This window comes from Pipistrellus hanaki (genome assembly GCF_964339955.1).
Source record: "Pipistrellus hanaki genome assembly, chromosome: 10".
Classification (NCBI taxonomy): domain Eukaryota; kingdom Metazoa; phylum Chordata; class Mammalia; order Chiroptera; family Vespertilionidae; genus Pipistrellus; species Pipistrellus hanaki.
The window spans coordinates 50,663,258-50,678,170 of NC_140512.1; the positions used below are offsets into that span (position 1 = coordinate 50,663,258).

Genomic DNA, 14,913 nt, shown 5'->3' on the forward strand with positions numbered 1-14,913 from the left:
TTAAATAAGCCTTTCCTAGCAGCTAAGGATAGCCACCACATGAGTGGGAAATGTCCATTCTCTTCACATACCTAATGAAAGGAGAGGTGGATGATACAATCAAAAGTGAACAGGGATAATTGTTGGAATAATTATAAATATCTATACATTAAATGGCAATAATCTTCCTTTGCAGTAATCATTTTTGAGGTCCTCAATTCTAAGTAGTAATTGGTTATGTGATTAGCAAGTAAAATTTTGTCTACTTCAGAGAAAATGTAAGTCAAAATGATATATTACTAAAAATGAGTTATCCTCCCTTAGAATATTTTCATAAAAGGTTTGAAATGTGAATAAATAGTAAAGAAACAGGCAATTAAGTAAATTAGGTAGGTGTAACTCATGAACATGTATTACATAACCTTTAACACATTCCCATTCCAAAATCCAACAGGACAACAGAAACATCTAGTAGGATTATAATTGTTTTTAAATATAATCTTATATCTAAACAAGTATGGCTGAATTGCACACAAAGAAATAAAAAGTACAATTTTTTAACTTTAGTAGCTAAAATATCACCCTTCTGAAATGTTATCTCCACAATTTTACTAATAAGTATAAAATAGTGTATTAATAGGTATAAAACCCAATACCATCGCGCTCCTCTGTGCTTTGTTCTATAAAACTGATATCAAAGCAGTACAGAAGTGCCATGAGAAGAGCCAGATTCACCGCGTCCAAAGAGCCATTAGCCTCAACTGTCACTCTTTCCAAATGTCCAATAAGGAGCAGAGTGTCATCTTTGCCTAATGGTGTCTGGCAAGCCCAGGAGAAAATGCTTTCTGCCAGAGACTGCCTGCACTCCTTGATGAGGTCAGAAACCTATAAATAAGAATGTATGATTAAATATGTACATAGTAAACATGTATCAAATAAAAGTATATAAATAAATCACAGTGAAGCCTGGTCTTATTCCAAAATTTAAACTATCTTTTTTTATAAAAGATAACTAAATAAATGTATCTGATCCCTACAATCTCATCTCTGGAATTCTGAACAAATCATATTGTTAATTCCTCATTCTTAAGTTCCAAACTCCAGTGTGGAATAACCAATTTCTTGAAAACTTCATTCCAAAAAGAGAAGTAGAATGGCACAAAAGGGACTAGAAGGAACCTAAAACAACCACAAGTCTATTTTTGCAGACACAGCTGCCTACACACTTAAATACATATTACTAATTTTCCTATGCCTGCACTTAAAGAATATTCTAATTGTCATGACTTTTCTGCCTCTGAGATTTGACAACCCATGATCTGATCTTGTTGAAGACTTGCCTCTTTGCGATGCTTTTCACTGCCCAAACCTCTCTCACGCTGTAGTTTCTCAAACTCATTGTTCACATCAATCTGTGACAGCAGAGTAAGGACTTTGTAAGTCAACCCTTGCTCCATTAGTTCATCTGTAAAGCGTGTTGTCATGGAAACCAGTTCTGGACTGTAATGAAAAGAAATCAATAAAGTTATAATGAATAGTAATGGTTATGCTTCCTCATCAGATGGATACAGCAAATACTTTTTAAATATAATAATAATTGTTACATTACTGGTAACAACCAAGATGAATTATATCCTAGGTATCTTCATCCTTTTTAGATCACTGGTTTTCAATAAGCTTCTAACCATAAATACCTGAATAATTTTTTTTTTGCAAAAAACATCAAGTACATTTAACCTGTTGTGTCACTTGTGGCAGAATAAGGGAGTATTTATAACATATGTTACACACATTACTTAAGTTACATATATGGAGAAATTTTTATTGTTTCTATAATTATAATCCTTCAAGTAATTTCTGATTAACCCCTGAAATCCTAAGAAGCAAACAGACCTGAGTTCAAGGGTCCATGTCTTTCCTCGTCTAGACTGTATCAAGGCTTTCAGAGAGTTCGCAATGCATCGCTTTCCATCCCAATACAGAAGAACAGCTACTAATCCTCTGGTGAGGCCAGGAAAATGTGGCTGCTGGTGCTCTCCTAGAAAAGAAAATTGAGAAATAATTTAGGAAATAAGCACCTGTGTCAGGACGAGACAAAAATCACTATACCAACGTCCAAAGAAATCACAGACTCTCAGGGCTTAAGGGTCCTTAAGGGCCCTCTCCTTCATACGTCCATCCACTGTCTTATTATCTTTCACCTGAAATCTTTCAAATATTTGGAAGTTTCTTCCCCTAGAGCCTTTTCTGAAACTTAAACAGCCTTTTCTTGTGTTTTATCTTCTTTACTCAACCTTTTAACTGCTCATCTTTGAGTAAATTCTACTTGGCATTTTTTAAAGCAGCCTGCCTATAATTTGTTTCATTTCCTATGGTTTTTTTCTCCCCTTAGTCCAATCACTCCTCCACTCCATTCCCTTCTGTTCCCCAAGTTCATCCCACTGCTTCATACCTCTGTACAGTCAACTGCTACTGTCTGGATGCTCTCGGTCCTCCCAAGTGCACACCTAATCCATTTGATATATGTCTTTTCGTTTTAACACTTCAGCCTCATGATATTTGTGAAGACTTCTCTGTTACACCCAAGGACAATTTAACCCTCTGCCCTCCAGACCATCACTAAATCATGCACAAACCTGCATTAATGTACTTAATGGTTCATAAATATTTGTATCCATATTGGTATCCATGTCTTTCTCAATTACTAGACTATGGGCTTTTTTACACTAGTTGAGATATTATTCATCTTTATGTCCCTAGAATCTTAACATAGTGCCTGGCTTATGATAGGTATAAAATAAATGTTTGTTAAGTAAAAGTACTGAGTAAAACTCAAGCATGTCAAGTTAACATCTCCATCACAGAATGGTGAAACTACATTACCTATTCTCAATATCATACTTCTTTTAATGCAGCCTTAGTTCAAAAGGTCAAAAGGGGATTTTGGCAGTCACATGATATCTTTAGACATATTAACTTTCTTTCAATTAAAAAGCCTACATGGCTTCTTCACATGGTTCCTCTGTTATAATTTGAATGAACTGCTTATTTTATGGGGATTTCTATCTTTTCTCTCTATAGCAGCCAGAGAAATAATTTCAAGGCTATTCCAGATTATATCAATCTTCTGCTTAAAGCTCCTGCCTACAACTTCCCATTGCAATTAGAATAAAATCCAAATTAATTTTCATGGCTTGGAAGATTACATTTCTGCTCTATCCTGGTCTTCCTTCACTCTCCCTGTCACCTAATGTTCCCACCACAGAGGTCTTTTTGTCCCTTTGAAAGCCTTTGTTCTCACCTCAAGACTAGAACACCTTCCTCCAAACTCTGGCATTTGCTATCATGCAGGTCAGGTCAAAGTCTCAATCTCAAAGAGACCTTCTCTAAGTACCCTATTTAAAGTTGTCCCATCTTTCTACCTCCTACTGCTTTATTTTCTTCTGAGAACTCAGTGTTATTGAAATTATCTTATTCTGTCCTATTAGCAGAATCACCCCCTCAAAAAGAAACTCCAAAAAAGCAGTGACCTTATCTTCTTACTTATTATATGACAATAAATGCTTTGTGCTATAAAGTTTCTGAGATGTAGCCAATGAACTACCATAGAAAAGCTTATCTTAAAAGTTAAATTACTTTTAACACTTCCAGTGACTCAACTAAAGCTTTCCATTAGCCAAAGAGAGAGAAAAGAAAATTATTTTGAATACAGTTTTTCATGTTAACAGCATCCTTACAAGCTATTAAGGAAACTGAATTATATCCCACTTTAAAGTTCGAGTGAATAATTTTATAATATTCTTACAGCCTTAACATAGATTCAGTTAAACGTCAACCTACCAGCAAGGAGAAGCTCAACAGCTGCCAGTTCTCCAATGTCAAACAGGTCGCTGAGGATAAAGGCTTCTTTAATGAGCTGCTCAGGAAGAAGCCGGGTTCCCTGTTGACCCTGGATGGCGACTCCCTCTGTGCTGGCTTTCTGAACCTTCTCATGTTGTTGAACATTTTTTGGCTACAATGGTAAAAATAAATAAGGTCATGTAATAAGAAAAGTACATTGAAGACAAAGGTCTTAAACTGTTACCTAAAGAAATTTACTCATAAGGCAACCTGGTAACACGACAAAAGAATACTTCTTAACAGATAATCTACAATTAGACTTTTATGAGGTAACATTTCATATCACCTTCACCTTTTTATACTATTACTATCTTCTCAATAATGACTCTTGCTGAACTCTGAACTCTGAAATTTTTAGAAAGCACACAAAATAGCAGACTATTTTTCAAGTGTCTAAGGAACTTTTCTAATTATATATTTAAAAAAATAAGTTCATCAAGCGGGAAATAAATGGACATATAAATTGTTGAATTAGTTAGTGGGCTAATAACAGTTTATTAATATAGTATTAAAAATGTAGTCTTATCCTCAAAAAAGTCTTACAACTTAGTTCAAATACTTAATGAATGGTGTAACAAATTACTTGATGGATCATACAACCGTAGAAATTTACACTTTACAAAAAAGTCCATTTAATCTGACTTCTCTATAAACAGATGGGAAAACTGATGCCCAGAAAAGTCAGATAACTTGCCCTTGGGCATAAACCTCCAGTGGCAGAGCCAAGACTAGAACTCAACTCAACTGGCTCTCGGGCTAGGACTCTTTCTAATAAGAATAGCTAAAAAGCTAAAAAGCAAAAGCCATTCCTGGTAAAAAAAATTCATAAACAGTTCTTATATGATCTTGTTAATCTATAGAAGAAAATTGCACTGAAACCGGTTTGGCTCAGTGGATAGAGTGTTGGCCTGCGGCCTGAAAGGCCCCAGGTTCGATTCCGGTCAATGGCAGGTACCTTGGTTGCAGGCACATCCCCAGTAGGGAGTTTGCAAGAGGCAGCTGATCGATGATTCTCTCTCATCAATGTTTCTAACTCTCTATCCCTCTCTCTTCCCCTCTGTAAAAAAATCAATAAAGTATATTTAATAAAAAAATTGCTAAACAGCAAGAAAAGGAGTTTCCAAACACAAATCCCCTCCACTTAAGTACTCTATTCCTAGATGAAAGGATTTCAAGATGCAGTAACTAATGATATGCAAGCACTGATTAGTTTAGCTAACACAACTCATAAAACATTTTAAAGAGTTAAAATTTTGAAGTATACCTGAAAACAGAAAAAATAATCACTCTTACTGAACTTAGATGTATTAACTTTAAGTCAGAAATTCCCAAGAGGCTGATTTTTCTAGAATATACTGAACTTTCTAAGTTGTACTCAAATATTATTAAGCTACCTCCTAGCTAGAGATACATCAATATTAACTTCTATAGAAAGCAAAAAGACAACTGCTTTTATAAAAAAATTACATTTTTAGAGAAAATTTGAATCAATGGACCAGAACAAGTAACATATTCATTCATATGCATTAAGAGTTTACATATTCATTTGATCATTTAAAAAAAAAAAAAAAAAAAAAGGCAGCAAATCCAAGAAGCAAAAAAGAAAAATTTCCTACTGGGTTTCTGAACAATGAGATGAAGTCAGGTTTATGTTTCTTCAAAATCATGTCAAGAAGGTGGACAGCTTCAGGTTGTCTTCTCCAAAGGACATTTCCCACCGTTTGCCAAATGTCTTTATAAGGACCCCATAGACTAGCAGCTTAAAGGAAAAAAAATAAATAAAACCAGCATTAAATAAAACACATATTTGGAAAATAATTGCATGGGGTGGGGGGGGGGGGGGTGTCTCTCAGCCCAGCCTGCACCCTCTCCAATCTGGGACCCCTTGAGGGATGTCCAACTTTCCGTTTAGGCCCGATCCCACTGGCTGGCTCCCAACCACTAGCCTGCCTGTTTGCTCCTAACTGCTTTTGTTGCCAACCTGATCACCCCCTAACAATTCCCCTGCCAGCCTTATTGACGTCTAACTGCTCCCCTGCTGGCTCGATTGCCCCTAACTGTCCTTCCCTGCAGGCCTGGTCCCCCCCCAACTGCCATCCCCTGCAGGCCTGGTCACCCCTAACTGCCCTCCCTTAATGGGCTAATCCCCCCCAACTGTCCTCCCCTGCAGGCCTGTCCCTCCCTTGCATGCTTGGTCCCTTCCAATGGCCCTCCCCTGCTGGCCATCTTGTGTCCACATGAGGGCTGCCATCTTTGACCATATGGGGGTGGCCATCTTGTGGGTTGGAGTGGCAGTCAATTTGCATATTACTCTTTCATTAGATAAGATTTTAATCATGCTCACAGCTACTTTAAAATATGCTAAACTAGCTGAAGCCAGTTTGGCTCAGTGGTAGAGCATCCGTCTGCAGACTGAAAGGTCCCAGGTTCAATTCTGGTCAAGGGCATGTACATTGGTTACAGGCACATGCCCAGTAGGGGGTGTGCAAGAGGCAGCTGTTCGATGTTTCTCTCTCATCGACGTTTCTAGCTCTCTATCTCTCTCCCTTCCTCTCTGTAAAAAATCAATAAAATATATTTAAAAAAATAAATAAACATATATATATATATATATATATATATATATATATATATATGCTGAGCAATACATACAAACCAAACACTAACATAAAAGCATATATACTAAAATTCTCAAGCAAAAATTTATCATTGTGTAGAGTAAATTCTGACTTTAAATAGGAATATCCGTCAGACCTGGTTTTGCCACTTTAGTAGCTGCGTGACCTGGAGCATGGAATTAACCTCTTTACACTTCAGTTTCCTTATATATAAAACTAGAGGCCCAGTGCATGGATTCGTGCACTGGTGGGGGTCCCTTTGCCTGGCCTGCAGGGATAGGGCCCAAACTGGCTCTCTGACATCCCCTGAAGGGTCCCGGATTGCAAGAGGATGGTTCTCAGGTGATGCACCCCGGAATCGAGCTCCCTCCTCTCTTTTCCCAATATTATGTCACTTTCTCTCTGTATCTGTCTTGCTTCTTTCATCTCACTTTACCTTAAGTTTGGCAGTAACTGAAGACTTGTGGGCATTTAGCTGCAAAATGCATTTATTTAGCAAACAGGACTTACTTAGCCTGGAATCTAGCCGGCCTGGGGCAGGACCGTGCTCTGTGTCAGGCTCCCACTCAGGCCCTTCTGCCCAGGTGGAGGCCTGTGGCAGCAGGAACCTCCTTCTTCCCATCTGAGCTGCTCCTCTGACTCCTTCCCTTCCTGGAGGCTGCCCACTGGCGCTACTCTCCACCCAGGAGGGAAGCCGCAGCCAGTTTCCCAACCAAGAGTGGCAGTGAGCAAACTCGCTGCCTCCACTGGAAATCAATATCAGGCGGGTGGGCCGGCACAGGTGCCAGTCATCGGGGCCACAGCTAGTAGGTCCTCCATGTCTCATCATTTTGCTCAGGGGTGTCGAACTCAATCAGAGAAGGGGCCAAAATCTAAAATCCAGCCTAAATCGCGGGCCGAATGGTTTACTGAACAGTCATAAACTGACAATGTCATAAACTGACAGCAGAGTGCAGTGATGACAGCGCGGTGCGGGCCACATTGCAAGGCCTGGCGGGCTGGATTTGGCCCGCGGGCCTTGTGTTTGACACAAATTTTAGCTAGTCAAATCAAAGTTTCTCGCCGAAACCGGTTTGGCTCAATGGATAGAGCATCAGCTTGGGAACTGAAAGGTCCCGGGTTCGATTCTGGTCAAGGGCATGTATCTTGGTTGTGGGCATATCCCCAGTAGGGGGTGTGCAAGAGGCAGCTGATCGATGACTCTCTCTCATCGATGTTTCTAACTCTCTATCTCTCTCTCTTCCTCTCCGTACAAAATCAATAAAATATATTTTAAAAAAACAAAACAAAAAAAAAAAAAAAGACTGAACAAAGTTTCTCTAAGGGGCAGACCCACAACCTCTGCAATAGGCTAGAGGCCTGGTTGGGAGCCAAACCCAAAGTGGGGAGCCAATGGGCTAGAGGCCAAGTGCACAGATTCATGCAATGGGGACCCTTGGCCTGGCCTGCGGGGATTGGGCTGACACCGGCTCTCTGACATCCCCCAGGGGTCCTGGGCGGTTCTCAGGTAACAAACCCCAGAATCAGGCTCCCTCCTCTCTGGTTCCAGGTGCATCACCTGAAAACACAGCTGCCAAGTCACTGCAACGCAGCAGCTCCTGCGATGAGTTTGTCCCCTGGTGGTCAGTGTTTGTCATAGCTATGGTCAGATGGTCAAATGGTTGGTCACTTAGGCTTTTATATACTAATATATAGATAGGAACATCATCCACTTCATATAAATGAGATACACTAGAGAAAACACATGATACAGTGCCTGGCATACCACAGGCATGCAATAAATGTGACTTTCCATTCAAATGAAAAGCAGCAGTGGAAGGAGGGTTAAAATCAGATTTTGTAAAAATTAGCAGCTGGGGAAAAAAAGTAGTTTATAAAGACTGAAACGGAAACTAGTCAAACCCAACCAATCACTCAACAGATGAGACTTAGAAATAACTATACTAAACTGTAAAGGATGGTCTCTAAACATGTTCAACTGCTATCTGAGAAAATACAAAACCAAATAAAGTTACCAGGACAATATGAATGACATTAAAATTAACTGTAACATAATTAAAAATATTATAATTCTATGAACAATATTGTCAATGTGTTAGGGAATTTTTAAAAAGGGGGGAATATGCAGGAAGAGGACAGACTAAATCAGTCAAGCTGGACCAGTCATTCACTCAACAATTTACGGAGGGCCTGGGACTATAGACTGAGCCAGACAGGACCCCTCATGGAACTACCAGACTGACAAGTGGGACAGCCATAACACTATAGCATTCAAAAGACAATTACCAGTATATAAAAGATGTGATGAAGTACAGAGTGCTGAGAATATATAAAAGGGAACACCTACCCTAATCCGAAGGGCAGAGTAGGAAGTGGTTTATCAGGTCTTTAGCATGGGGGTGAGGAGGAATGGGAACCACAATGTCTAGACCAGCGTTTTTCAACCGCTGTTCCGCGGCACACTAGTGTGCCGCGAGATGTTGCCTGGTGTGCCGTAGGTGCAGACAAGACAAGAATTTTATAATTTTTCACTATTTTGTTTACTTAATATTTCATAATAAAGTAATTATAAAATACTTTCTTTGTGTTTATTTGATTCCTATTCAAGAGAATTACTTTATATATAGTCAATATAGGCACAGAGTTAAATTTTTTAACATTTTCTAATGGTGGTGTGCCTCGTGATTTTTTTCATGAAACAAGTGTGCCTTTGCCCAAAAAAGGTTGAAAAACACTGGTCTAGACCACACTTAGAGAGCAATCATCCAACTCCCTGCTTTGCTCTCATACTTGCCAATCCTCTGGTAAAAAATACAGTTTGTTATGTAATGTTTTAGGGTAAAGAACGAGCTGGCAAACTAGATATTCTTCCCATTAAAGATCAGTAATGTGGCATACTGGAATGGCTTGTCTTTTATTGTGTTTGAATAGAGAAAATGCAATTACTGTGAACTATTCAACTCTGAATACACTGACAACTGGTTCTGAACCTGCCAAAGTGAGGGCCTAACCCTGTATCCTGGTGATCTCCTGTGAGATGCTCATTGGATAGTGAGGAGCTGACTTCCCTAGTTTTCTTGGCCGCCTCTAACTGCAAAGAATACAGTAATTTTAAGAGTTCAATTCTAGAACAAGGCAGGTTTTCTCCTATTAGTAAATGGGAAAGTTTCAAGTACTAGTACAAACTGAAATTGACAATGTGGGTCAATAGTGTGATTGATGGACTAACTAGAATAGGAAGTGTCACCAATGAAGGATGACAAGTAGGTAAGCCACATGTAGGGGAGAAGACCTAAGCTACGGGAGTAATAGACGAGGCCTGTTAGTGGTTAGAACTGTAACTGTTTGCTGCAGGGTATAAAGAAAAGGTATCAAAAATGACTCCTAAGCAAATGTGAAACTTGCCTTACCAGGTATTTAAGAAATCTGACCAAGAGTTGACAAAAGAAACTAAACTCTCTGTCTGTAAAAAAAAAATAATAATAACACTTAAAATATAATAGAACCTGTGAAGAACTAATGCTCAGTGAGTTCTAGAGAAAAATTCAGTTTCCCCCTTTAATGGGGAGGTATTCAATAACTGGTAAAAAGTCTACACCAAAAACCCACATATACTGGCCTCCTTAGTCCATCATTAACATCAACACATCATAGAAGTAACTGCAAGAAAGATGTATCTTCTGTTTGATTTTGTTTTGACTAATTTCAGTAAATGTCTTCTTGTTAATGGTTACAAGTAAAAGGAAGCTATAATTTTTTTCTAAGTTACTAAATATGAAATTTTAACCTAAGTGACTTGTTTGAGAAATACTATACATTTGTTCTTAAAGTTTAATACCTCTAGCAAATCACATTTATTCACTCATTCATCATGTGCTCAGTATGGGTGAGCTGACAGTGTAGTGAGGAAACACATTCAAACATCATACAGAGTGTAATATCCAATTTGGTGAGTACAATGAAGGAAGGTACCCAGGGCAAAGATCAGAGGAATATGAACTAGTCAGGGAGGCAGGGGAAAGGAAGGATTCATTAAGAAAGTGATTGTGGGGCTAAAATTTGAAGGATAAAAGTGGGAGTTGCCAAAACCGGTTTGGCTCAGCGGTAGAGCGTCGGTCTGCGGACTCAAAGGTCCCAGGTTCGATTCCAGTCAAGGGCATGTACATTGGTTGCGGGCACGTCCCTGGTGGGGGGTGTGCAGGAGGCAGCTGTTCGATGTTTCTCTCTCATCGACGTTTCTAGCTCTCTATCTCTCTCCCTTCCTCTCTGTAAAAAATCAATAAAATATATATTTTCTTTTAGAGTGGGAGTTAACTTAGAGGTCAAAGGTGAGGACGTGCATACCGGGAAGACAGGACAGTATGTGGGTTCCAAAGCAATAGGGAACACTGCACTTCCAGAGAAGTGAGAAGCCCAGAAGCTGGCGTACAGAAATTAAGGGCTTGGCAAGGGAGGCAACTGCCACATCCTTCAGGGCTTACAAGCTCATGTTAAGGATTTTGGTCTTTATCCTAAAAGATCAAGCAAGATAAAGACTAAAAATGTCTGCTGGATTTTTTAGGACTGAGGGGTCGGTTGGAAGTTAAAAATGAAGCACTGTCAAGCAGTGTCAAAGGTAGCACTAAAAAGCCATACCTTTACTCAGCCAGGGTGACACAAGTTACAATACTAGTAAGTCATATAGCTGTAGGCCTCGTAACTTCTCCGTTTTTCTCCCTCTACAACTTGATTTTTTTGAATCGTGGTTTTAAAAAACACACACACATCTAACAGAATTTACTATCTTAAACATTTTTAGGCATACAGTTCAGCAGTGTGAAATGCATTCATTGTTGTACATCAGATCTCCATAACTTTATCATCTTGCAAAACTGAAACTTTGTACCCATTCAACAGCTCCTCATTTCCACCTTCCCCCAGCCAGGGGCAACCAACATTCTTTGTTTCTAGTTTTGACCACTTTAGATACCTCATCTAAGTGGGATCACAGGATTTCTTTTTGTGATTAGCTTACTTCACTTCAATGTCCTGAAGGTTCTTCCATATTTTAGCATGTGACAGGACTTCCTTTTCAAGGTTAATAATATTCTACTGTATTGTATATGCCACACTGTTTATCCATTTATCCACCTATGGACACAAGTTGCTTCCTTAGGATTTAGTTTTATCTATATATATATATTCTCTCCTGATTCCTGGCTTTTCAAAATGTTTTCTTTCTATTTTGCCAATTAAACACTCTTGCCACAAGACCTGATTATACATTGTATACCCTTTGGCTGTTGGCAGAATTTACTATCCTTTTCCCTTCAATGATTGACCTCTAATGGCATGAGAAATGTATATAACTATAAGCCTTGCTTATAAGTTTACATCAGGGCGGGATGACAGGAGAGCAATACTAAGGAAGTAACTTCAATACTAACATTCAGATATAAGGAAATTTGATGTGATAAAGTCAATTAGGTTGTATTTCAGCAGTAGCATGTAATCACTTAAGATTATAAGCATTAGCTGTATAACCACCCTAGGCCTTAGGCTTAGAATCATTAGCTGTATAACCACCCTAGGCCTCCAAATCTGTAAAATGGGGTATTTGATAGTAGCTACCCATAGGTGTATAAAAGGAACTAAATGAGATGAAAGAACAACTCAGTCCTGAGAATCAAGAGGTGCTCAATAAACATACCCCTTCATTCTTTTTTGTTAATCCTCACCCGAGGATTATTCCTCCCCTCCCCCTGACTTTCAGAGAGTGGAAGGGACGGGGAGAGAGAGAGAAACATCCATGTGAGAGAGACACACAGATCGGTTGCCTCCCCCAGCCCCCAACCGGGGCAGGGTACGGAGCCTGCAACCGAGGTCCGTGCCTTTGACCGGAATCCAACTCTAATCACTCAGAAACCGGCACTTCATTATTTTAGATCATGTATCACGGTGTTTCTGAAATGGTTTGATTAAAAAAAAATAATAATAAATAAATAAATAAATAAATAAATAAACTCAGAGATGGACTTTTCAACAATATCAGTCCAGTGGGAAAGCATACCAAACCGGAACCAAAAACAAACAAAAAAAGTAAATAATAGCCGAAACCGGTTTGGCTCAGTGGATAGAGCGTACGGTCAAGGGCATGTACCTTGGTTTCGGGCACATCCCCAGTAGGGGGTGTGCAAGAGGCAGCTGATCAATGATTCTCTCTCATTGATGTTTCTACTTTCTATCCCTCTCCCCTCCTCTCTGCAAAAAAAATCAAAATATATTTTTTAAAAGTAAATAATGACTGCCAAAGGCTGCCCAAGGAAGAGTCCTCCCTGAGTGACACTCTCTACAAGCATTTACCACACAGGAATACTCTAGATTGTGCCCAGGAAGCTAAGCACGCTTCCATCCAGGCTGACATTCCAAGCGGTACATTCACTATCAGGCATCATTGCCCCGCCCACCAGGCGCCGGCAGGGCACCCCAGGAACCGTGTGTGACAACCCAAAGGCACCCACTCTGTCCAGCGCCCCGGAGGGAGGGCCGCCCCAGGCTGAGAACCGCCTAAGAACCCCATCCCAAACCCCTCAGCGTTCCTCCGCCGCCGCCTTCTAGATTCCACCGCGCCCCCGAGATCCATGGCTCCGAAGGTCCGGGAGCATCCAGGACCCGCCGCCCCGCAGCCCCGGGAGGCATCTGCTGAGCTCAGGGCGCACCTGCTCAGCCACCTTTCGGGGTGCAGGCTTCATAGTCGGGGGTCCTCGCTCCCTGCAGGACCCCGTCACCTCCATGAGGGGTCCTAGGGCGAGTTTCCGGGCCGGCGCACGGGGCTGATCAGTATCTCAGGTCTTCTGACCTCATTGCCCCAGACTTCCGGATCCCAGCAAAATTCCCGCCGCAGACCCAGCCATCATGGTGTGGGGAATAGGAGGGACAGGCTCAGCCCGGAGCTGCGAAAGACTGACTGCACGTGGGGCTGCAGGAGACCACGCTGCTCGCCTCCACCACCCTCCAACCCCAGCTCCCAGGCTGGAGCCGCAGGGCCGCGCGCGCCATTCAAACTGGGGAGGGGCGGGACTCCGGGCCCCGGGCCGGGGGAGACGCCGGCACCGCGCACCCATGGGGGCCTGGGCCTCCAGGAACCTCACGGCCCGCTGTGTCCCCGGAACACCGATCGCCGCCCAGCCCCACTTTCCCTCCTGCCCCACCGCACTCACCCGAATTTACCGCCAACAGCGTCGCCATCTTGGAGGCGCGCTAACGGCGCCCGGTGCGCACGGAAGCCCCAGGAACCCGGGAGGCTGCCCAGGGCGACTCCTGAACGGAAAGGAGCCAGGCTGGTGCCCGCCCCGAACGGCACACTCAGCCGGCCCAGGAGTACAAAGACTCAAAAATAAAACCTGCTCTGGGTCACAGAAATCAATTTCCGCCGCGTTATTCCCATTCAAATAAGGCGAGGGAAAATAATTCCAAGACGCGAGGTCCTTAAAATTCCACGTTAGTCGTGCAGTGCATCCTGGGACTTGTAGTTTATTTTTAATGATGACTGAAGTTTATGTGGAACAGAAAAAGATATTCTGAGACTAGTTATTAAAATTACTCCCATTTATGATATATGTAAATACAAATCATCATCTTCATTTCAAATTAAATATTCCTTGCATTATTGCCTTACTTTAGGGAATGGAGTGATGTGCAAGATGCCTAAACCCCAAAAAAGTCATTTAAGCAGTTACATGTCAATATACAATAGCAAGTGTATTGCGTCAACATAGTTGCACAGAGTGAAACAAATCATAACATTTTATTATGGAATTTACAAGTGTCGACCGAAATTAGAATAATGAACACCCAGCTTCAATAGCATGGCCAACTCGTGTACCCCACCCCCATCATCACGGAGGATTATTCTGAAGCAATTTCCAGACATTTCATAAACACCAAATATTTTCCTACCTAAGCACTCCCAAATAACTGAAGGTTCTTTTCTCGCTTGCTAAAATTTAGTTTGCTAATTTTCAAAATAAAATAGTCATTACCATTTGCTATCACATGCCGGATATTTACTGAGAATTTCAAATTATCCTATAATAATAGTAATGTAATAATAACAAATAGTATTATTACATATATTTATGTATTGTTTTATATATTACTAGGGGCCTAGTGCACAAATTCATGCACCTTGAAAGGAACTCTGGGACCTGAGGCTGCCGTGGGCACAGAGGCAGGTCTCAGCCCATCCTCTGCACCCCCGCCCAGCCCCTGTCTGCCAGCAGCCCCACTCCTGCTGCTCCCAAGTGCTGATAGTGCTGGCCCAGCTCGCACCTGGTGACAGCACAGAGTGATTGGAGCCAGTACCAACAGAGAGTATGAGTTGCTGCTGCTATCCCATTCGCCCCTCAGGAGCAGGGGGAGGTGGAGAAGCCAGCAC

The 14,913-nt window shown here is 41.2% G+C and overlaps 1 protein-coding gene across 1 annotated transcript in view; it reads right to left on the reverse strand.

The window, feature by feature from the left end:
- Positions 1 to 13,892, reverse strand: part of NUP205 (nucleoporin 205) — a 73,016-nt gene extending 59,124 nt beyond the window's left edge. The window contains exons 1-6 of the mRNA XM_084896565.1: positions 13,697 to 13,892; positions 5,496 to 5,638; positions 3,820 to 3,991; positions 1,873 to 2,017; positions 1,320 to 1,479; positions 636 to 864 (exon numbers count right to left, since the gene is read on the reverse strand). Coding sequence (XP_084752691.1) covers positions 636 to 864; positions 1,320 to 1,479; positions 1,873 to 2,017; positions 3,820 to 3,991; positions 5,496 to 5,638; positions 13,697 to 13,724 — 877 coding nt within the window. The 5' untranslated portion in view covers positions 13,725 to 13,892. The remainder of the gene's footprint in view (positions 1 to 635; positions 865 to 1,319; positions 1,480 to 1,872; positions 2,018 to 3,819; positions 3,992 to 5,495; positions 5,639 to 13,696) is intronic.
- Positions 13,893 to 14,913: the final 1,021 nt, after the last annotated feature.